This window comes from Paroedura picta, chromosome 5 (assembly GCF_049243985.1).
Source record: "Paroedura picta isolate Pp20150507F chromosome 5, Ppicta_v3.0, whole genome shotgun sequence".
NCBI lineage: Eukaryota > Metazoa > Chordata > Lepidosauria > Squamata > Gekkonidae > Paroedura > Paroedura picta.
Window position 1 is genome coordinate 103,225,027 of NC_135373.1, and position 25,119 is coordinate 103,250,145.

Genomic DNA, 25,119 nt, shown 5'->3' on the forward strand with positions numbered 1-25,119 from the left:
CATAAGCCATCAAGCCTTTTATTTCTTATTAGGCTGTGGCAGGGAATGGGAATGGAAAAGAAAATGGGGGGCATTTTGGAGGACCTATTTCTTTCAGATTTTTCCATTAGCAAAATTGGACATTTGGGAGAGCAGTGAAAAAGAATCTATTTTTTCTACTTTGGAGTCAGCTTTTGATGTTTTTTAAGTCCCTTATAATGTATAGTATGAATATTTTAATGTAAGAAGATAGATATTATCTGTACACATTCTGGGTATATGTGGCATATGTCCAAGGATATACTTATTGTACAGATGCTTCCACAATTAATTTGCTAACACATTAGAAATTAAATAACAATATAATTTGATGATAAAACACTTTTGAAGAGTTCACTGTTATCAAGTTTAGCCTGATACCCAGCTCCATTTAGAGATTTATACACGCTTTCCTCCCCAGCAGTGATCCAAAGCAGATTACAGGATCATTCTCCCCATCAGTTTTTTAACCTCACAGCAGCAACCTTTTGAAGGAGGTTAGCCAGTGGCTAGTAAGCTTCCAGACCTGGGCCTCCCAGACTGTAGTCTAACCACTACACCACACTGGTGTATATTGTTGGTCTGTTTGTGACTGTATAGAACTGTTTCTGTCCAAATAATACTCTTCCTTTTACTTGCTGCAAAATTTCTGCTACTTCTCGGATGGCAGAAATGAAGATGTGTGTGTTAAAGTAAATGAGGGTACAGTAGCTTGTGGTGCTATCTCTGTAGTATTGAGTAGGTCACCAATTTTGCTTGCAGAAAATGTATATTTATACTTTTTAATTTTCATAAATATGCCAAATAGCACAATTTTATAAATGTGTGTTTTGTGTGGTTGAAGCAATAAAATTACTTTCATAGAATCATAGAGTTGGAAAGGGGCCATACAGGCCATCTAGTCCAACCCCCTGCTCAATGCAGGATCAGCCCAAAGCATCCTAAAGCCCAAAGCATCCTAAACCTAAACTTTAGGTTTAATAAGAAAGTAAATGACATCTGTTTCAATATTTTCCAAATGTTCTTTTGTTTCTGGAACATCTGTTAAAGTTTCCCACCCACCCTACTTCAAACTTTCAGAAACTCTAGCTTTCCTTTAGCTATGAAGGCTAAAGTCTGCATGTATCTTAGTAATACTGTCATTGTCCAACTTTTAACTTTTGTATTTGTGCCAGCCATTGCTCTTGCAGTGCAGGACTATATGTTCAGCAGACACCGGGAACATGGATCTCTGTCGAATATGTAGTTCTGCCTTTAGTGATTAACACATACCTGTGTTAATTTAGAATACTATACAGAATCACTATATATCATTCTTTTATTTGCATAATTTAGACTAGTAAACTTGTATCCCTATTATACTATTTAATTATAACTTTCCCATTAATAGATAAGTTGTTTCCATATATTCCTCGAATATACAGCTCTGAAAAGGAGAGAGAGTCTTACCATACAAAACAAATATTTAAGCTTTACTGAAAATCCCTTTTACTAGAGATCAAAGGCTTTTATCCAGTATTAGATGAACACTGCATTAATTATAATAGGAAAGAGGTCCTTGCAAGCCCCAGACATGCTTCGAGTCTCCAAGCCATGATTTGAATGTGTGTGTGGGTTTTTTGGTCACATCTGAATTAAGTTATTGACCTCGGAAAAACTCACAGAAATCCAGCGGTGGAAAGCTCTCATTTTCTTTCTGCTCTCAACTGCCTCAGTCTACTATGTGGATAATTTCCCCCTTAATAATTCTCCACCTTCAGCTGCCTGTGATTGAAACTCCTCAATTAGGCTGATTTATGTGCATCCCTGTAATTTGACAGATATTATCTCAGGAGTACAGGAGCAGAGACCGAGGTGGAAGACAGCAGTGTTTGAAATAAACTTCTGCAGGTTTCTTAAGAGTATGAATTGTAAATAGGGATGTGCAGTTTGATCTACCCAAGCAGAAAATATACCTGGAAAATACCTCTGATATATTTTGGATATATTGGGCTTTCCCCAATATATCTGGATTTTCTCAGGAAACATCCCAGATATGCTAATGAATTACCAGTAGATCCCAAAGCAGCAGCAAGGTGAAAGTGGATTGCTCCCACCTCTCAGCTGTTTATCAGGCTTCTATTGCAGTCTTTTTAAAAGGGACTGCAGAAGACAGCCTGAGGATCAGCTGTGCCAAGGGAACCAGACTGTTCCTGCCAGCTCAGCTCGGGGACTGGCTTCTCAGACTCAAAATACCTTTAATAGCATCATAAAAACAAAATTAAGAAAGATGGTTCGGCACAAATCAGATACATATAGTCAATCCGTATCATAAGGATAAAAAGCTTTACATAGAAAGCGAGCTTACAGCTGCTGAAATTTGGGGATCTTTATCTTCCAGCAGATAATGGGTTAGTAACTCATTGGAGTGCCAAGTTTTTGTTTTCAGCAGCGGGGTAAGATAATGCAAGCGGATGAATGTTTAGGGCAATAAAAGAGGACTGGCTTCCTTGTGCAGCTTGCTTTAAACCGGGCTGCAGGTGAAGCTGCTGTGCTGCAGAAAGCAGTTTGTTAGCCATGGCACAGCAGATCTTGGGTCCAGCTTCTCCTGCAACACGGTTTAAACCATACAGCAGGAGAAGCCATTCCAGCCACCTCTCCGTGTTGTGTGGAGATACCTCAGTGCAGCACACAGATCATAGGGCCAGCTTATCCTGCAGTGTGGTTTTAATTGCTAGAAAAGCCATCCCAGCCAGGATCTTTGTTCCACAGGGACTGTTTATGCACTGGAGGTTTCATGCCAGGCTGCAGGCTGGGGTTTTAGTCGTGGCAAATTGCCCCGCCTCTTCCTGCACCCATATGGGGGAGCATTTGGCCTGGTGCACCTCATCCACCCCCAATCTGTGCCCCTGACAGGAGGGGTGGGGCAGTGAAGTTCCCAGTGCATAAATGGTCAGGGAGAGACCCAAGGCACACAGATCCTGTTGCCAGCTTCTCCCACAATGCATTTTAAATCCATGCCACAGGGGATGCCAAGCCAGTTCCAGGATTGAGCTGTTTTTTTTTTTAACTGATATTTTTCCTCTTGGGTATACCATACCCCCCAAAATTCAGGATTTCTAAAAAATCCTGGATTCCAACACCATACTAGTATTGACATCCAAGATCTTTCAGAAATACTCCCAAAATTTGCCCCCTCCCCCAAAAAACATTTGACTAAAAATTGCACACTCTGAATTTTAACGGGTGTTGTGAAATCACCTGATCCCATTCAGCCATCTGTGCCTCAGTCAGCTTGTTCACGAAAGGCATCAATTGTGCTCTGGCCTGTTGCTTTGCCTTCTGAAGGAAAAGGTAAAAAACAGGATAAAATTAAATTCAATTTTATTTAATTTTATTTAATTAAATAATTTGACCTTCAGTTTATACAATATTTTAATCCTAGATTTTTTAAAAAACTTAAATGCTGTTCAAATTGTGTGAGGGAATTATGATATTATGGAAGCATTTTGTTAGCAGGGATGTGTCAAGTTTATTTGATGATCTGCAGTAACACTTCAGGTTGGACCCTTAGTCTACATGGAACTTGCTTTGCATTTCTTGGTCTTCCCTTTCCCTTCCCTCTATATTTGTCTGTTGTGCTATAGAGATGAAAAATGTAGGTAACAATTTAAGCCACCCTCACACCCATGTAAGAGACTGAAATTTAGTTGTAGTGAAAGATTGTAGGGTGGGGGGTTTGCATTGCGTATGTTTAGATTTGATTTGTTGACAAATACCTTGATTCCTGCACCTATAATGACTTCTTGGGTCATAAAGTGTCAGGCATCAAAGGAAAGTAGAAGATAAGCAAAGGTATGAATTTTGCACTGCTGCCTGTTGGCAATGAATAAACTAAATTTACTAAATGGTAGTGCTGGCAATGCAAGTATATTTCTAGAGCAATCAGTGCTCTAGAAATATGCTTGCACTTCCAGTGCAATCATGTAGTGTATTGTTCTTTGCTCAAAGGCAGGAATGCACTTTTTTCTTTTCTTGCAAGATTAAGAAGCCAATGGAATTATCTAAGAGTTGAGTTAGAGGGGAATGATAAGAAAATCTGAGGGATGATGTCGAGGCTCAAACTTAATTGGCATATGTAGATAGATAGTCCTTCCTCCAATGAGCGACTACTAATTTTATTCATACATCACCTTTCTCCATAAAGAGGAACCAAAGCAGCTTACATCATTATCCTTACAACAGTTCTTCGATATTAAGTTGACCCAACAAGTTTCCATGATCAGGTAGGGTGGGTCGGGTGGGTTGGGGATTGTTTTAGGTGTTTTATGTATTAGGGGTTTTATGGGTGTTTTACATGTTGTTACCCACCGCAAGCCTCAGGGGAGCGGCGGGCTAGAAATCTAATAATGATGATGATGATGGAATGAGGATTCAAACTTTGGTCTCCCAGATCCTAGTCCGACACTGACCACTACACCATGCTGGTTCTCTTGTTGACTCCTTTTTCAGAGAGGGAATTGAAAGTCTGAATTGCTTGGGGAGCCTGTTTTGAGGAAGAGTTACTACATTCTAATAATCATCATGTTTTTTATTTTTAGCCCTCCCTTTCAAAATGATTAGGACAGATGACAACAGTAAAATCAACATATAAGTTTAAAAATTTTAAATGGTTACAATATACAAAATGACTGCCTCTAAAATTTCCAGATAGGGGAGTCCTCTAGCAAGGCACCAATCTTCTGACATCTTTTCTTCCTCCTAGGTCAGGCCTTCTCAGCCAGGGTTTTGTAAAACCTTGGAGTTTCTTGAAAGTCCTGGAAGGATTTCCTAAATGGGTGGCAGTTAATTTTTAATATATGCCTTAAATTTGTTAAGTATTTATTGGGTGATATGACCATATGACCATGGCAAATCTAGACAGCATCCTAAAAAGCAGAGACATCACCCTGCCAACAAAAGTGCGTTTAGTCAAGGCTATGGTCTTCCCAGTTGCAATGTATGGCTGCGAAAGTTGGACCATAAGGAAGGCCGAGCGTCAAAGAATTGAGGCTTTTGAACTCTGGTGCTGGAGAAGACTCTTGCGAGTCCCTTGGACTGCAAGGCGAACAAACCGGTCAGTCCTAGAGGAGATCAACCCTGACTGCTCTTTAGAAGGCCAGATCCTGAAGATGAAACTCAAATACTTTGGCCACCTCATGAGAAGGAAGGACTCCCTGGAGAAGAGCCTAATGCTGGGAGCGATCGAGGGCAAAAGAAGAAGGGGACGACAGAGAATGAGGTGGCTGGATGGAGTCACTGAAGCAGTAGGTGCAAACTTAAATGGACTCCGGGGAATGGTAGAGGACAGGAAGGCCTGGAGGATCATTGTCCATGGGGTCGCGATGGGTCGGACACGACTTCGCACATAACAACAACAAATGACCATATATGGTCATGTCAACCTATCCACCCCTCCCCAAATGGCCAGTGAAGGGGAGGGGGCATTGCTGTACATGTATTCTGTCAGGGGAAGCATGACTACCCAGTTGTCCTGCTGGTACTTGATAAAATACCAGAGATACTACCTGATTCACCTGTTCAGTTTGGCCATTGCTTGCGGGGTGGTAAGCTGAGTTCATCAACTGCCAGCGTCCAAATCTCTACTGCAGGTTTGTAGAAATGTGTGTTTTGAGTTTGTATGACCCTGATCCACAGATTTTAAGTACTGACTGTTGAGAAGTATCTGTATTAATGATGATGGGAAGGAAGCTTTATTCAGCCATTCCTTAACCATACTGATTTTTAATGGACAGCCATGGCTAATTTTCTTCTTAGCATTTACCAGAAAACAAGATGTCCTTGCCTACATGCTCTTGGGTTTCTAGGTACAGTGCCCTATTCAAAAAGAAGATCAGAACTTAAGCTTATAGTGACGTTTGTATTAAATGTTTTGCGAGAATCCAGAACAGAAGTTGGAAAAAACAAAAAAACACTACAGTGAGAGGATTCCACAACCTGGGTAATTAACTTTTTCTTTGTAGCTGTTGCTTCTTGATGATAAGTCTATTTGGTGGGTCCAAGTTCTGAGCTGTAGTTTCTCTTTGCTTTGTAGGTTCAGATATGTATGAACCTATGTATGAAAATTGTCACTTTTCTATGTGAAATTTCTATGTATGAAAATTGTCACTTTTCAGAGTGCATCATTTTGAGCATCTCTTTAAACCCCCAAGTTTTGCCAGAGGAGATAGAGATCCTGATGAAGAAATTAAAGTTGGGGCCTGCCTTAATTACTTCAGAAGTTTTTTGAACCAATATCTCATGGGGGGGGGGCTCAGTTTCTAGCTTTTCTATTTACACAAGTCAGTAGTACAGGTGAACTTCCTAGAGCATCAGGCCATTCTTGTCCCAATTCACAAAAAAAGGGATAAAACTAATCCTGCAAATTACCATCCAATTAGTCTTTTATCAGCACATGGCAAACTATATGCACAATATCTGAGAGAGAAACGTGAATTCTGGATCGAGAATGAAATTATTGGCCAAGAACAGGCGGGGTTTATGTATGGTCGATCTACATGGGTCCAGTGTGCAATTTTATACCATCTAGTCGAAAAATATATGTCATCTGGTGACTCCTTATATGTTGCTTTTATTGATCTACAGGCAGCCTTTGATTCAGTCCCAAGGAAACAGCTATGAGCTATGGACTAAGGAGTACCACCAATGATCGGAGTTTGCTATGGCTCATAGAGAAATTATATGAACCCTCCTATGCATGTGTGTGATGCAGTAACCATGGCTACCTCTCTAAATTCTTTCCATTACATAAAGGAATTGGCCAGGGATGTGTATTGGCCCCATTACTGTTTAATTTGTATGTGGAAGATCTATGCCAATTTGAAATCACCACACTTTCACTCTTCCACTTTAGCAAATGCTAGTGTCCCAGCACTCTTATGCTGATGATTCTCTTCTATTACTCACTCCAGTTGATCTCTGATGATCTCCCTCACTCCAGTTGATCTCTGATGTCTTTTAGATGCCTTCTCCCAGTATTGTAAAAAGGGGAAATTGGACATTAATAATTGCAAGTCCAAAATTGTGGGGTTTTTTTTACAAAACACAACCTCTTATATACAACTGGGAAGTCCTCACAACTGGGAAGTCATCAAAGAAAGTTAAGTACCTTTCGAGAATGTTCTGTAGAGGTCAGATGCTGTGCCATAGAGAGTTCCTCTCCTTCGATTAGAAATACTTGGCAGCAGGATTAGGATAGACAAAAATGAACTTGTACATCCAGGGTTTGCTAGCTTAGTTTACTTAGATTTTTAAATAGATTAGACAGACTCGTGGAGGCTAGACTTATCAATGGCTATGATTTGTGATCAGTCAAAAAACAAACAAACCAACGAACCTCCATACTTGGTGGAAGTGTGCCCCTAAATACTGAAACAGGCATTCAGCATTGGGTACCATAATCAAGTTGTATTTTTTTCCCCAGAGTCATCTTATTGGCTGCTAGAAGAAAACTGATACTTCTTCAGGGGCTCAGAAACCATATATGGCTCTTTCACATGCTACATGTGGTTCTTCTGAGCATTCTTCCCTAATTTGGCTCCTAAAACATGGGGCAGGTTTCAATATGCATTGTAACTGACAGATGGATTTCATATTCTAATAGTCATATCCAGAAGAACATGTAAGCCACAGGCCTCCATGAGGTACAGGTTTGACAGAGAATACATGGATCACAACTAGTATGCAGGTAGATTATTTGCAATAAACAGGTTTTTAGGTTTTCAATATGACTGGCCTTGTTTGTTTTTTCCTGGGGAGAAGATAGAGCAGCATATCATAATGAGGCACTGACAGAAAGCTAGCCTGAAGAAGCTAAAATTCAGTTGGGGGAAATGAGTAGTTTTGTGAAGTATATAAATTTATCAGTCACACTTGAGGTGGTTTTCTGCTGCCAGGCCCCCATGTAAGCCATCTTCAAAACAGATTCGAAGACTGAGCCCAATATATCCATCTGCCTAGCGGTTATTGCTAAAGTGAAATTAAGATGTAGAGGCAGAGTTCAGTTTTATAATAAGCTGGTTTGTGATAGCTGGTTTTTTACAATAGTTTAGTGACCATTAAAAGTAAATTGTATCTTGGCAGGTTGTGTGGCATTTAAACTTTTATTTCATCCCTAGGGCCTTAGAAGTCCGAAGTGAATGTACCTATTAAGACCATTGTTATTTGCTCTTATAAATTAATAGGACTAGTTCTTCAGAAAGTCTTCTGAGGAGTGAAATAAATTCTAGGAAAGCTATACCTCAATTTCAGAACGTGGATTTCTTTACATAAATGACCGTTCAGTGGAAATCCTGCTCTCATCACCTCTGGGAGAAGTTTCATTTTAGTTAGGCAGTGGTCATTATTACATATAGCACAACAGTGTGCAAGTCACTGTAAAAACATATTGCAATTTTGCTGAAGACAGGTTTAAGGTTCTACGTTTTGGCCACATGTTGGATTGATGTCTCAAGAATTACTTTCCCGCATATGAGTTGCCACCAAGAAACTGACTTCAAGGCAAGGGGGTGTGGCAATGAGGATTCATGAGATTGTTTAGGCAGTTGAGAGCAAGTCCTAGAGAAGATGATTTTTTCCTTAAAGGGTAGTTTCTCTAATTCTTCCACAGCTCTAGCAATCAGGATTGGATGGTGTGCGTAGGTTCCCCTATCACCCTGATTGAATAGTTCTCTGACACCTAGTGGAGTAGAAGGTACTAATTGAAAGGAGTCTGCAAGTAAGTGGCATATTTCTGGCAAGCCTAGAAAGGCCTGTTACATACAATGAGTACCACCAGTTTAGACAAGTTCCCAGTTTCCCTGCTCTGTCTGCACGGTTTGTGACTGCACTGTTTGTGACCAAGAGTGGGGATGATGGGCAGAATGTCTGTGGCCATCTGGAGGGCTATGATGACTTGCCAATTTCACCATCTGTTGTAAGAAGCTCAGAATTTGGAAATTTGCATTAGCAGTGCTCCAGACTGCAAATAAAAAACAATTTGAAGAGCGATCCCTTGGACCATGGGCGTCAAGTGATATTTGAGAGTTGTTTGGGGAGACGCTTACCTAGTCATTGTCTACGGGGATGATGGATGAGACACATCATGGGTTCTGTCCTTCTTCGTGGATAGTTTACCCCTGGGGAGTCGAAGGCTCTGACGAAGTCATAAAAATGAAACTGCCAAACAGCATGGTATGTTTTAATCACAAGCCAGCCACATTGATTCTCCCCTCAGGGTGCGCCATCCATTTGTTTGGGCATAATTTTGTCAGAGTAGTGAGGAGGGAAGTGGAGGCAGCTGTAAATAGTATCTTTGTTAAGCGATCAGGTGGACCTTTGTTGGGATGCTTGTGTGTGCCTGATATTTGAGGCTGGTTGAATGGAATTAGTATATCCCAGCTGTTTGGTGTCTTGTTTTGCATTGTGTGGCCCACGATGCTCAGGCAGAGTTAGTGTCTCAGTCATTGCTTGATTGAGGCAAAGCTGAAAACTGCACTTGATTTTCTCAGCATCCTTAATATGCTTTTGTTTCTTCTGTAGAACTCCTATACAAATCCAAGGTCATGTCTGAAAGAGAGGGAGTGTCTGACAAGAGCTCTTTTCTACTTTTAAAGAGATCTATCATTCGTTGCTTTTGGATAGTCCCTAGTCCGCCTCATCTGTCACATATGCTTAGATTAAATTACATAAAAATACTATTTTGTGGTTTCTGTGGACAAAAATGTAGCATCTTTACTTGACCCTTTCACATTATATTCTTAAATTAGACACTGTCCAAATTAGAGATGGTAATAAACATGGACTTTCCTGTTTATTTAGTATATATTGCCATCTTGCTTTTCTTCCAAGAGCTCAGCATGGTGGCTTTCCACCATCACCCCACAGAAGTCTTGTGAGGTACATAAGTGGTTGAATCCAGACTAAAATTGGAAATATTTGCTGATCTCCCTTGTCTCACTGGAAACCCATGTCAGGTCATTATTCTGACTCCTCTATACCCTCCAGAGCAGTATTTTGTGGATATCCATGGGCTACAGAGGGAAAGGGAAGGCAGGAAAATTCCATTCTGCCACTGGATCCAATACTAGGCTAAGGTCATCCAGAGAGCTTTATGGCTCTATTCATTTAGCTAGTTTCAGAAAGTTTCATATTTTTAAGCATACCTTTATTTTAAATATATTATACATATGCTTAATAATGTATTACTATGACCTTAAATTTATTAATATCATACAGTGGCCAAATCCATTTTTCCCCTCTAGATTTCAACAGATTTCAGCTGTTTTTTGAGAGGAAGCAGAAGATGACAATATTAAGCTGACTTGAATAATTATCATTGTCTTCGGCTTCTGCTCTGGCTGGCCAGGTTTTCTTGCTTGCTTCACGTTTTGGGGAGGAAAGCATTTGTCATACAAACAGGAGAATTAAAGCTTGATACTTTGTGCCACCAAACCGGATTGCTTGTTTTACACATCACCAAGAAAAATCACAAAAGATGGGCATGCCAGTAAGTGTTCCAGTATATTTGGCATAGCTGCTGTAAGGAGCAACTCGAGTAAAAACTGATGTAGTTATTATTGATTTCACTTTGACTCTGCCAGCTTCCATCAGTCAGTCAGCACAGTCTTCAAGCCTCACAATAAATAAGCTCTCTCATGCAAATCTGGAGGAAAGATTCAAATGGTGATTAAATAAGAGAGATTTGACACTCCTCCTCTCCCCAAGACTGAGAGTCTTCTGCCAAGATGATTAGGTCATAATGTCATCTGTAAGGCACTGTAAGTTTGAGAGACAGAACATGATGCAAATCATGATGCTTTTTCTTGTTTTACGTTTCCAGGTAGATTTTATAGCAAGCCAGTGCTCTGCTTCAAATAACTGGAATGGCCAACTCGAGCATTATCATCTTACCAACTAAATGAGTACAGAGAGGGAAAATGGGGTGGAATAGTTGCTCCAGAGTGGGTTATTTAATCATGGAATTCACTAATGAAGACTTGTCTTTACTGTAGGTGTGCTTGGTTTATAATGCACTTAGTATGGAGATATACCTGGTAGTCATTTCCTTTTCGACATTAATATACATGCAAAAATAATAGGGATTATTCCGGTGTCATTGGGCTCTGCATATGTGTGTAGCTTGTGTTCCACTGTCTTGTATGTTGTCCCCATCTCTGTTAAAATTAATAATGATGATAAAATGCAGCTAAACTCTCACTGGGAGAAAATATCAAAACTAATGTAGGAAGGGGAAGGTGTGTCACTGACAACAGTTTGGGCACCAGACATCGGAAGGAGGCCACCCCTCCAAAGCTGCAGGGTTCATGGAGTGCTAAGGTGCATTGCTGGCAGAACAGAGCAGTAGATTGAGGTGCTGGTAGAGGTCATCACAGCCTTGTTTTTCCTGGCTAGAGATGCACGCCATGGTAGAATAATGGGATCGCAGCACCAGGAGCTGCTGCTATTTGGGGTCATAGGGCTCAAGGACCCAGAAGCAGTGTGTTTTAGACCAGGGTTTAGACCCTGGGCTGTTTCTAAAGGCCCTCCAGATATACTGTGGCTTCTAGAGATCAGATGATGTTTAAATCACTTTAAATGCAGAGCTGCCTGTTGAGGATAAGTGTGTCTGAGAGAGTCTGTGCTACAAAACCGGATATTCGATCTTGGTTCTGTTTGGTTCGATCTTGGTGTTAGGCAAACCAATTTCTCACTTCTTTATCTTTAATCAGTAATATGGACATGAAATAGTTTTTAATGTTCTGATATGAATGACCTGCTTTAAATGCGCCCAATAAATAAATGTTATTGTTTGTGCGCATGCCTGAAAAAGGGCCACACCTTCTCACTCAGTTCTCTACTCCCTCCATATGTCTTTGTAAGCAATAGTATTTTCTTGTATTTATTTATTTGGTCTGTTTTATTTACATAATTTGACATTGAAAAATTTTCTTTTGGGTCCCCCTCATTTCCTTTTTGGTCCACATGTTTATGGCTTACTAGGCAACAGGAATCTTTTCTCTTGTGCCTCCTTTGTTTGAATGAGGAATACAGAATTGAAGTTCATCCAGGACACTCATAGAAGTTCTGTTTGCTGCCAGTGTTTTAGAAGCACTGTCCTTAACTAAGAGGTTCCATTATCATGCCTGATTAAGTGATGCTTGGGTACATGGTATTTTCAACTCCCATTAATAATCTGCCAGCGGTTCATCCATTGGAGCCGGTGGAGAGGTTCCACCCTCTTTGATATCCTCCTTTCCCAAACCACACTATTCTTACCATCTCTCCTTCTCCAAGGATATTGGAGCCATACAAGGTGAATAAAAAGAATCCCACTGTGTTAATGTGCCTTTTACCCACAGGAAGAGGGCCACAATGATGATACTATGATAACGAAAAATGGCACCAATCGTAGTGATATGACAATTGGGGCAGAGGGTATCAGATAAAGTTTGGCTTACAAAAAACTACCCCGGTATATCTACTGAGGTGAGGGGATGGGGATAGAAGCAGATACTGCTAGGGTCAGGATTATGCATCACCATATTATTCTCATTCTCCCCTGGGATTGTAATGATTCTTATTAGAATATTGTGTGTTCCAGAACTTCATACCACGTGAATAGTCCTACTACCTTCCCCCACAGGGGGGATGTTTGGCTTCTACTGCTTTGGCTTACTATTTTATTTATTTATATATTTGAATTTATATACCACTGTTCCCTAGTGGGCTCACGGCGGTTTACAACAATAAAGAGTAAAACACATTAAAACCCCATAAAACGTCCCTTATCATAACCTACAAGTACTACTTCTACTAAGGCGGCAGGCGAAAAACACATGAAGACCGTTTATGCACTGGGAACTTTACTGCCGCAGCTCCCATGCAGGAGCACAAATTTGGAGTGGATGAGGCGCACCAGGCCAAATGCTCCCCTGTGTGGGTACAGGAAGAGGTGGGGCAACCAGCCACGACTAAAACTCTAGCCTGCACCCCAGCATGAAACCTCCAGTGCGTAAATGGTCTTCATGTCTCACCCCCTCGTCCAGCCAGGGACCACCTTCCTATTGTTCTACCGGTGGAATTGAGGTACCAGATCAGATGTTACCATAGGGGAATCCTTAGATTGAATATCGGGACCCCGCTGATATTCTATACTATCACCAGTCACTGTACTACCTTTGGTGTGGACTCAAATATTTAGTGTTCTGCCACATTTCTGCCCCTATTCCAGTCTATAGCACTACTTGTTCCTCTGCTCCCTTTAACGATTCTGTCTTCCATCACTGCTTTGACACCATTGCCACTATGTTGATGCAAAGCCATCCAGTTGTGTGTTTCTGAGATGTGAGGTGGCATCTCCATTTTGCCCCAATCATGTACATTTGGCAGTTCAGTGGCTTGCTGTAACTTTCATCTGCAGTGATTTGATCTGCAGCAGGTTAAGCTCAATATTTTGCAGTGTATTATAAAATAGATATTCTAAGTGGCTTATAAGAAGATTTAATAAATTAGCAGTATGGCATTAAAGCAAAAAGAATTCACAGTAAGCCAATAGCATATAAAAACCTCACAACAGGCTAAAACTGTAAAATGCCAGCAGCTGAAGTATGCACAGTAGAAGCACCACAATGTCCAGAAAAGTTTCATCGTCACAAGAAACAATGATAGGGGATAGAGGACTGCCAGGCCTGGGGTAATTTTAAACAATTGCCTGGCATCGAAATATTTGTAAATCTGGTGCCGGGCAGGTATCTCTGAGTGCTATAGTCTGCATCACTACAAAGGAAGCTCTTTGCTTTTGCCAGCAAGTGGCACACACAGCAAGGGGTGTCTAAGCCAATGAGTAGGTTCATATGGGAGGGGGCAGTTGTTCAGATACCTTGGACTGGGAACACAGAGAACTTCACCAATGGTGAGGAGTAGAAGAAGACAAGGAGGAGTCAGTTTTATACCCTGCTTTTCTCTACCCGAAGGAGCCTGCAAGAGGCTTACAATCACCTTCCCTTCTTCCCCCTGCCAACAGACACCTTTGAGGTAGGTGGGGTTGAGAGAGCGCTGAGAAACAGCTCTAATAAGCCTGTATAAAGGTGGTACTTGCCACGGATCTGTATCTCCTCCTTCTGTAATTCTGGATCTCTTCCCAGACAGTGAACATGCTACTCTAGGGGGATTGCAGCCCAACCAGCACATGCCGACTCCACAAATGACTTGGTTTTATCAGGAAACAGCAGCTTACCTGGATTGAGTTTTGTAGGCTGTTATTGCTTCCAGACAACAGTTAAGGACTTCCACTATCTCAGTTGACAAAGAGCAAGGAGCAAAGGTGCCTGTATTCTCTGGATGCCGAATGTAGAGTAAAGTTTCCAGCCAGCACCTATCGAAATAGGTAACTACTGCTGTCATCCTTTTAAGTTACCAGCTAGCCTCTCCTTCATTTGGGCTCAGTATACCAGATCCTGCATCCTTTGACTTTCTCCAGTAGGCTGTGTAGAGTAGGCTACCCCCATCAGCTTTCATTTTCCCATTTTATTGTTGATGCTGGAATCCACACTTTACCTTAACCTGTGTGCAATTGATGACCCAATACTTAGTGCTATAGAGATCCTCTTACTTATTTGTGCAAAAAAGGGATGGGGAGGGAAAGAACAAAAGCTAGCTTGTTGTTAGGGTTGGTTATGCTTTAACTCAAAGGCGCTCAGATACCAGGTGAATAAGGGTGACTTAAATACCCAACATAGACTTGAGAATATTGGATGGATTTGTTTCTGATTGACTCTTTACTTTTTAAAAAAAAATATTGCAGCAGACAGAAGGAGGGGCACAGACGGATGGCCAGCAGTCACAGACACAAAGCAGTGAGAATACTGAGAGCAAGTCCACTCCAAAGCGGCTGCACGTCTCCAATATCCCCTTCCGCTTTCGGGATCCCGACCTCCGGCAGATGTTTGGGGTATGTTACCTTTGTCATTTTTTTTTGGACGGGGGGAGCGAGCGTTGTACTGCAGATCTATATATTTGTTTATGTTTATATCAGACCCCATCTGGAAGACTAGGAATGATGAGTAACTCGGAAAACCATAAAGCACAGAATGCCCCAAACACTCAATTGTCCCTAGGTGTGTCCTGTGGCAGGTGCATGACAGCCGCCTTCTCCAGGGCTGCTGATCTTTTTTTGAAGTCTCTGTGGTCAAGCTAAAATGAAGCAAAGTGCATCTGTGCCTCAGGTGTATTCAGATGATAACTGGCAGTTGCCCGGGTGCACAATCTGCTTTCTCTGTCTCAGGGCTGCAGATAATTTTCCCAAAGGCCAAACTAGGAGGAGACGGATGCTGCTTTTGTGTCATCAGAGGTTAGGTACTGTAATGCTTTCAATGGAAAGGATATCATTTCTGAAACTAAAGTTCTTTCCATTCCACAATGCTATTTTTCAAAAAGAATGCCTTCCTTTCCTGGGTTTTCCATCCTGACAACTTCAAGCAGGTTTGGTTATATATATATTTTTAAGTCGCCCCTGTGCTTGGCAATTATGGTTCTAGGTAAGTGGGTAAGAACACGGTTAGGAATGCAATTGGTAGGCATTGTCACAGCCCTGGGCACACATGGAGTGGGGGAGAGAAGGGGCATGGCCTCTAAGGAAGGCAGCAACTCATTTGCAGAGCCAAGGAAAGTGTTAGCTGGACCTTGTAAGAGCAAGGGAGAAGAGCAGACAGGAAGAAGGCCAACCTGGATACTTAGAAGTCAATGTTACTGGGCCAGAGAGAAGACAGAAGGAACTTCTCCCTCTTGAACCAGGCATACCAATTTCCCCGTCGGTTAATCCTGTAGGAAGGGTGCAGTGGCTAGGACAAAAGAAGAAGAGTTTTTACAGCCTGCTTATCTCCACTAGAAAGAGCCTCAAAGCAGCTTAAAATCGCCTTCCCTATCCCCACAACAGGCACCCTGTGAGGTAGGTGGAACTGAGATAGTCCTGATGTAACTGTTCTGTGAGAGAGGCTCTATCAGGGCTGTGACAAGCCAAGGTCACCCAGCTGACTGCACACGGAGGAATGGGGAATCAAGCCTGGCTCACCAGATTAGAAGCTACTGCTCTTAACAACTACAACAAACTGGCCCTAAGCCTTTTAAAGGATCAAAGTAATTTAAGTGCCTCTGTTACATGTCTGGCATGTTGATTTGTCTTTGGCATCATTGGAAGAAGATGGCATCTCCTCAGGGGGATTTAGGTGTGAAGTTTTCACAGGCATGTAAATGAGGCTGCCATAATGAAGCATTCTTTGATGGTATTTTCAAGTTAGAACATGGGTGCTGAGAGGGAGAGGGAGGCAGATCTTCCTTGGGTATTGTATGCACTAGTTTTAAGTGCTAACCATGAATTAACCAAAAAATATTCTTCGTTCTGTGGTTATAATTACTGTGACAATTACTGTGAGTTTCATATGTTTGATGGACTCACTGATGAAGTGCTGTCAGGTTATAGGATGAGATTTCCATGAAGGGGTGCCTTATTTTGTGTAGCATTGTGTAACCACCTAAAGACTATACATTGAAAGTTTTTTTTTAAATGAGAGCAGAATGTATCTTCATTTCACAACTGAAGTTCTAATGTTTCAGTTGTACTTGCTCATTATGCTGACCTTAAAGCCCTCCCATAGGTTATTGTACTTTTATGTAAGAGGTCTTGATTTTCAACTCTTATTTCATAGAATCATAGAGTTGGAAGGGGCCATACAGGCCATCTAGTCCAACCCCCTGCTCAACGCAGGATCAGTCCTAAGCATCCTAAAGCATCCAAGAAAAGTGTGTATCCAACCTTTGCTTGAAGACTGCCAGTGAGGGGGAGCTCACCACCGTCTTAGGCAGCCTATTCCACTGCTGAACTACTCTGACTATGAATTTTTTTTTCCTGATATCTAGTCTATATCGTTGTACTTGTAGTTTAAACCCATTACTGTGTGTCCTTTCCTCTGCAGCCAATGGGAACAGCATCCTGCCCTCCTCCAAATGACAACCTTTCAAATAGTTAAAGAGGGCTATCATGTCCCCTCATAGAATCATAGAGTTGGAAGTGTCTTCCATAGTCATCTAGTCCAACCTCCTGCATAATACAGGAACTCACAACTACCCGCCCACCCACGGTGACCACAGTTTCATGCCCAAGTGATCCCTCCACCAAAAATCTCCAGAATCCAGCCTCGCCTGAAGGAAATTCATCTACCCACAGCAGCAATTAGCAATTCCCTGGGTATGCAAGGAAGGTCCACAGGAGACAAACACTGGCACATCCCTTCCTATCCACCCACTCACAATCTGCCTAAGTTCATAAAATCAACATTTCTGTGAGATTACTATCTTGCTGTTAAGTGCAAAGTCATGTCCGACCCATCGCGACCCCATGAACAATAATCCTCCAGGCCTTCCTGTCCTCTACCATTCCCTGGAGTCCATTAAGTTCACACCGACTGCTTCAGTGACTCCATCCAGCCACCTCATTCTCGTCCCCTTCTTCTTTTGTCTTCAATCGCTCCCAGCATTAGCCTGTTTTCCAGGGAGTCCTTCCTTCTCATGAGGTAGCCAAGGTATTTAAATTTCATCTTCAGGATTTGGCCTTCTAAGGAGCAGTCAGGGCTGATCTCCTCTAGGACTGACTGGTTTGTTTGCCTTGCAGCCCAAGGGACTCGCAAGAGTCTTCTCCAGCACCAGAGTTCAAAATACTTAGAAGTCAATGTTACTGGGCCAATGTTACTCCCTCCTGAACCATACATTGCAACTGGGAAGACCATAGCCTTGACTAGACGCACTTTTGTTGGCAGAGTGATGTCTCTGCTTTTTAAAATGCTGTCTAGATTTGCCATAGCTTTCTTTCCCAGGAGCAAGCGTCTTATAATTTCTTTGCTGCAGTCCCCATCTGCAGTGATCTTGGAGCCCAGGAAAATAAAATCTGTCACTACCTCCATTTCTTCCCCCATCTATTTGCCAGGAATTGAGAGGGCCGGATGCCATGATCTTAGTTATCTTGATGTTGAGATTCAAGCCAACTTTTGCACTCTACTCCTTCACCCCCATCAAGAGGCTCTTTAGTTCCTCTTCACTTTCTGCCATTAGAGTGGTATCATCTGCATATCTGAGGTTGTTGTTATTTCTCCCTGCAATCTTGATTCCAATTTGTGACTCATCTAACTCCACCTTTCTCATGATGTGTTCTGCATACAAATTAAATAGGCAAGGCGACAGTATACAGCCTTGCCAAACTCCTTTCTCAATTTTGAATCAATCAGTGATTACTATCTAAAGGTAAAGGTAAAGGTATCCCCTGTGCAAGCACCGAGTCATGTCTGACCCTTGGGGTGACGCCCTCTAGCATTTTCATGGCAGACTCAATACAGGGTGGTTTGCCAGTGCCTTCCCCAGTCATTACCGTTTACCCCCCAGCAAGCTGGGTACTCATTTTACCGACCTCGAAAGGATGGAAGGCTGAGTCAACCTTGAGCCGGCTGCTGGGATCGAACTCCCAGCCTTATGGGATAACTATCTAGCCTCTACTTAAAAACTTCCAAAGAAGGAGAACTCACCACCTTCTGTGGAAGCCTACTCTATCAGGAAGGTCTTCCGGATGTTTAGCCGAAAATTCTTTGGAATTAATTTCAACTGATTGGTTCTGGTCTGACCCTCTGGGGCAACAGAAAACACCTCTGCTCCATCTTCTGTATGACAACCCTTCAAGTATTTGAAGATGGACCTCTTAGTTCTCTCCAGGCTAAATAGACCAAGCTCCCTTAATCTTGCATCATATGACTTGATCTCCAAACCCTTCACCATCTTTGTAGCCCTCTTCTGAAGATGCTCAGTTTCTCTACATCTTTTTTCAGCTGTGGTGCCCAAAACTGAACGCAGTACTACAAGTGAAGTCTAACCAGATTGAAGTAAATTGGTAATATCACCTTGTGTGATTTGGACACTATACTTCTTTTAATACATGCTAAAATCCCATTTGCCTTTTTAGCTACCTAGTCACACTTCTGACTCCTGTTCAGTGTATGGTCTACTAAGACCCCCAGACCATTTTCTCATGTACTACTGCCAAGACAAGTCTCACCCATCCTATAGTGATGCATTTGATTTTTCCTACCTAAATGCCAAGCTTTACATTTTTCACGATTAGTATTCATTTTAGCCCAGTTTTCCAGCCTGTCAGGATCATCCTGTATCGCAGTGGTCCCCAACCTTTTTATCACCGGGGACCACTCAACGCTTGACAATTTTACTGAGGCCCGGGGGGGGGGTAGTTTACTCCTCTACTCTCAACCACTGCCCTAACGCTCTCTGATCGCTATGGTAATGCTTAAACATCCCTTCAAAATAAGATACAGACACGCCACAACAATGAACATAAGGAACATTTTATTTTCATGGAAATATTAACTCATGACAATGACAAATCAATGGGAACCCTGAGCTTGTTTCTCTGCAATGACATAGTCCCATCTGGCAGTAATGGGAGACAATGACACCCGAAGTGTGTTGTAAAGGGCCGGGGGGGATGAAGTAAAGGGCCGGGGGGGGGGAAGGCGTCCTTCGCAGCCCACCTCCAATTAGTCGAAGGACCACATGTGGTCCGCAGCCCACAGGTTGGGGATCGCTACTGTAACGTGATTCTGTCTCTAGTATACTTTCTCTTCTGTATCACCCCAAGATCACACTGCTGAGGGCTTGGGTTTTAATAGTACAGAGGTCTGGAAGTAAGTTTTTCTAAAATTTGATGGCAATGTTATCGGCTTACAAAAGGGAATGAGAATCTTAACAAGGGTACTAGTTGAGAGAACAGCCCTAAGCAGGTCTACTCAGAATTCTGCTTGGGTATGTTCCATGAGACTTACTGCCAGGAAAATGCAATTCTACCGTTCAAAAAATTATTCTCTGTGGATTTCTGCTCTCTTAGATCCAGAGTAATTAATGTTCTTTGCAAACATAATGCAAACAAAATGTTCCGTGAAATATTGCGGCACAGAATACGAATTTTTGGAAACTCTCGCTTCTAGTCTTCATTGATATAGATCTTTAAATAAAACAATGTAAGCAGTGCTTGTAAAGACCCTTCAGGTCACAGAGCAAATATTCGTTATGCCTCTGCCTCCTTGCTAGAGATGTAAAATTTCCAGAAATTTTGAAGCAATTGATACAAATTTTTGTTCAGGGGTGTGTGTGAAATATATGCAGTAATTGCTTTCTTGTCAAGCTTAAAACTACCTCTATCAAACTTCAACTTCTTTTGACAACATAAAATGTCTCATTTATAAGTTAGTGTTTAAATTTATTTATTTATTATTTTATTTATTTGATTTCTATACCACCCTTCCATATAGCTAAGAGTGGTTTACATACAACAACATGGAATTAATTAATATATAACATAAACAAATACAACAACAACAATCTAAATACAACAATTTCAGTGATCTTAAACAACAATATAACAGGAACAGGAACTTAGCTTAGGCCCTTAGAGAGGTCAGATTGGTTCAGGCCATGGAGGGGATGTCTGAGGGGGACCTGTGGCAAATGCCTGCGGGAGGAGCTCCCTTTTGCAGGCCCTGTGGAATTGTGGGAATTCTGTTGTACTGTTTGGCATATTTTCTGTAATAAGAAATTGCCAGAATACTGCAATTGCAAGTTGCATTTTTTTGTCCTCTGAGAGTTATGAAAAAATAAAACCTGAAGGTAGAAAAAAATTCTAAAGAAACGATGGTGTATTATTTGGGCAGAAACTCTCACAGAATCCTAATTGGTTGGACTGCCAGCATGGTTGTATATTAAAGTAAGCTGAACTCTTCAATAATGTACTATATGCCAAAATTATTTATATATTTTTTGTTTTAAAAAACTCGTAAATCTTGCATGTGGCTACAGTATAAGAAGGCCTTTTGTCAGGACTTATAAAAAATGCTCCAATTTTTCTATGAGGAAAACAGAAAAAGGCCTCTGATTTTCCAGGGTTTTTTGTTAGTGTGCCAAATCTCAAAGTAGTATTTTACTGATTCATAGGAGGTCCCCTGCAACTGCTCCCTTAAAAAAATTCCATTGGGAAAATGGTGGGGGGTCCCTTGGGAAGGCATTGATTCTCCCAGCCCCCTCCCGATTTTTCTGTTTTTCCCCAGGCCTCCACAGCTAGCCTCAAGATTATACAGCATAATGTTCCCCAAACTCTTGACTGTATGTGCATAGATTAAAATTTGAAAGGACGTTTTATTCTTTAATGCCAAGAGATATGTATAGCATTTGATCGCTGTCAATACCAAGAACCATGGGTAGGTGGCCTCCTTGCAATTGTGTTAATATTTCAGTCTAATTTTATATTGCTTCCTGGCATCACTCCTCCTTCACTAGTAAATCCACACTTAAGATGTCTGGCCACAGTGATGCTTTAGGAACTGTACTGAATATTTCATTTGTAGCTCAGATTGTATCAGGAAATTTTATTTCTTTGCTTGGACTGATGATGGTGGCCATATGCAGTTTGCAGATGACACCAAATTGGGAGGACTGGCAAATACTCCGGAAGATAGAGACAGAGTTCAACGAGATCTGAACACAATGGAAAAATGGGCAAATGAGAACAAGATGCACTTTAATAAAGATAAGTGTAAAGTTCTGCATCTGGGTCAGAAAAATGAAAAGCATAGGGCCCATAGCTGGATGGGGCTTTCAGCAGGCATAGAGTTGGTCATGCATCCAGCATGGTGGCTTAAATTTTTCAAAGCAAACCATAGTATCTCTCATGACACGATAATGTGCCCAGCACATGATGTGAAACCATTAATTTTGCATTCTTAGTATTCAGGTCATGTCTTGAAACAGTTCTGATAAATACTTTGATGTTTCATGGAGTTTCTCCTTAGTGGCACATTAACTATTTAATACGTGTAAAGGTGGAAAATCTGCACTGAACTAACGTTTAAACAAGCTAGTTTACACTCGCGTGGAACAAATGCTTCATAATTTCTAGTCTCCACCAAATTACAGGTTACTTGAGCATCGTTCTGCTTAAAATACACATTATGTTTATGGCTTAGATGGAAAATGGGAAATACATATGAACTCCGTTGCCTCTGGGGTTTAGTCTTTGCTTTTGCTTAATGACAAGTTTTGGTTTTCTTGGCTGTGGCATAAGTCATAGGACTGGAGTCTGCCAGAAGTACTTTTACTTTTTGGACACACATCCAAGAGCCATTTTGTAGCTTGCAGTAGCTCTGCAATCGGAGCAGAAAAGCAGTCAGTAACTCAGCCCTTATTCTGCCTGTACAGCATTTCTGAACAGCATAAATAGAGCCTGAACTATAAAATAAGATGCTGAGGACTTTTTCACTTACCCCATTCGCTATCATTCTTATTTGCAGTATAAGAAGGCTCTTGGGGGAATCATGCTGAAAGTCAACCTTTTTTTCCTGTAGGAGACCGATTGTTGTTAGCAGCTTCTGCTGTGCGTATCTGAGTACCCTTCCCCCCCCCCTTTCCAATGTCAGATGCGATTGTTTCACTGGCGTCCGTGAAAGACTTTTGAGGGCCTTTGCCTCGAGTGGATTTCCAAAAATACCGTGAACATAGAGAAATTGTGTAGATTGCAAGAAAATGGGCCAGGAGATAGCATTACGAAGTGGGAGTAGTGAAGAAGCCCTGGAGGCTAAAAGAGCATCTTGGAGGTCAACTTAATCCTGGAGCCTAGAGCATCAACCCACGCTATTGTACCAGTCCAGAGAAGTTTAGTAGCATGACCAAATATTAAAGGAACTGAAGTATGGGAGAATTTGAGTCTCAGCAAGATTGAACATAATGAGCTGTGGTGTTATTTAACTTTATTTTTTAAAATTTAGACAAGCAAACACTGCTTTCAATCCATGCATGCAGTATTTTGAAACAATCCATTGTCCTCTATCAGATTTCTTTAATATTAAAAGGCTAATGCAGTATTGTATCACAGAATCTTGCAGTCCCAGTTCAAATGTCACCTCTGCCTTGAACTGACTAGCTGACCGCAGGGAAGCTGTATGGGGATGCCTGCTTACAGGGCTGTTGTATGTATTAAAAAGTGCATTAAAAGGTTGAGAACAAAGGAGAAAATGCAGTGATTGTTATGTTGATAACACTGGAGGAAAAGTGGTTAATAATAAGACAAATTGTGGTAGCATTATCTAGTGAAGTTCTCCAGGTTCTTTTTTGTCCGTTTGAAATGTTCCTTTCTCTAAATTCCAACGTTCTCAAAATAGACAAAAAAAAAGCTTGTTGTTATGTTCATTCATAACAAAATAAGTGACTTTTAAACTACCTTTTATTGTTTGTATTTTAAAAAAACAGTTATTTAAATTGTCTTGATTTAACTCTACCAATCTTCGAGGTACCTTTGACTTCAGAGATACAAAAATTCTGACCCCTGGAGTTCAGAGCCCTGAGTTTTCATATGGAAGGTTCATTTAGTGGATAGCTGAGTAAAGATAGTGTCAAATAAACCAAATCTCAGTCCTAGCAACTACTATGTCACCATGCCTTTTTGGAAGAATCCCAGAACTCTTCGGTCTAAAGCTGACGGTAATTGCAAACTACTTCTGAATCCTTGATTACTTTAGCTCACATGTGCTATGCTTTCTCAGTAATCAGTAAAACACTGTCAACTCTTGCCTTTTGTTTTGGACTGGTATGGTTTAAATATGGAAGTGAGCTGTATTTGAATACAAAATTTAGCTCAGTGGCTGACTATTTTGGCTACACAGTTGTGATAGCAAAAAATCAAGTACTGTAAGTCAGTGGTCCCCAACCTTTTTATCACTGGGGACCACTCAATGCTTGACAATTTTACTGAGGGCCCGGTGGGGGGGGTAGTTTACTCCTCTACTCTCAAGCACTGTCCTAATGCTCTCTGATCGCTATGGTAATGTTTAAACATCCCTTCAAAATAAGATACAGACACATTCAACAATGAACATGAACATTTTATTTTCATGGAAATTTTAACTCATGACAATGACAAATCAATGGGAACCCTGAGCTTGTTTCTCTGCAATGACATAGTCCCATCTGGGAGTGATGGGAGACAATGACACCCAAAGTGTGTTGTAAAGGGCCAGGGGGGGATGAAGTAAAGGGCCGGGGGGGGGGGAGGCGTCCTTCACGGCCCACCTCCAATTAGTCGACGGACCACATGTGGTCCGCTGCCCACAGGTTGGGGATCGCTACTATAAGTTACCTTTTGTTGCTTGCTCTAGATGTCAGCTCGATGACCTCTGTGAATATGGCATCTTGCACTTACCGCACAAAACACCTATCCGCATACCTTGATAGCTGACTAGCAGCGAGGTGTTGGGCATGAAGTGCACTTCCTTTGAGCAATGAAGCAGTGGAGCTTGTAGCTGCCAGATAATCTCTTTTGTTGAGAGCTATTAAAAGCATAGGAAGCCCCGTTGGATCAGGAATTGAAATCTCCAGTGACTCCTTTCTTTACTGTATGTGCAACATCTAGTTTAGCACTGTCCACATAGCAAATGTTGCTGACCTAGTTGGTTCATCGCCTCTAGGGAAAGTCATGTTGTTTGCAGTTAACGTTTTTGAAGAGTTGACAACAAGACTTGAAATAGTTACACTGAATGCGGGCCTGTCAACATCGCAGAGCAGGCAATGGTGCCTGCTTTTTATCTAATAATACTTTGCGGGCGTGACTCGTAATGTCAGGGGCTGGACATTCTGAAATCATGTACTCTTTGATAATAATGCAATATTTTCACAGCATAGCAGAAACATTCTAGATAGTAGAGTCCTAGCAAATGGGTTATGAGCATGTGAAGCACCATATTATCATGGGTAATGTTATGTCGTCGGAGAGAAAAACAATTTATAGTATAGTGCAACAAACTGTCCAAATGGTTGATAGTAGTTTTAAGACAAAGCTTTAGAAGGTGTGAGTGACCTGATGAGAGGGAGCCATGTGGGGGCCTGGATTAATGATGAAGCCCTTGAAAAATGACACAGTCATGCAGATTTTCTGGCAATGTGATGTGTGTTTTGGAGGCTAGAAGAGGATAATTTTGCTTTTCAGCAGTT

General features: G+C 41.4%; 1 protein-coding gene across 15 annotated transcripts in view; it reads left to right on the plus strand.

Annotated features, from left to right (window-relative positions):
* The window catches only part of RBFOX2 (RNA binding fox-1 homolog 2), a 219,649-nt gene that overhangs the window by 148,078 nt on the left and 46,452 nt on the right, over positions 1–25,119 (plus strand). For all 15 annotated transcript variants that reach the window (XR_013231380.1, XM_077339645.1, XM_077339642.1 and 12 more), the window contains one exon: positions 14,840–14,986. Coding sequence is in view for 14 of the 15 variants with exons in the window: in XM_077339645.1 (XP_077195760.1) it covers positions 14,840–14,986 (147 nt within the window). In the remaining variant the exon portion in view is untranslated. The remainder of the gene's footprint in view (positions 1–14,839; positions 14,987–25,119) is intronic.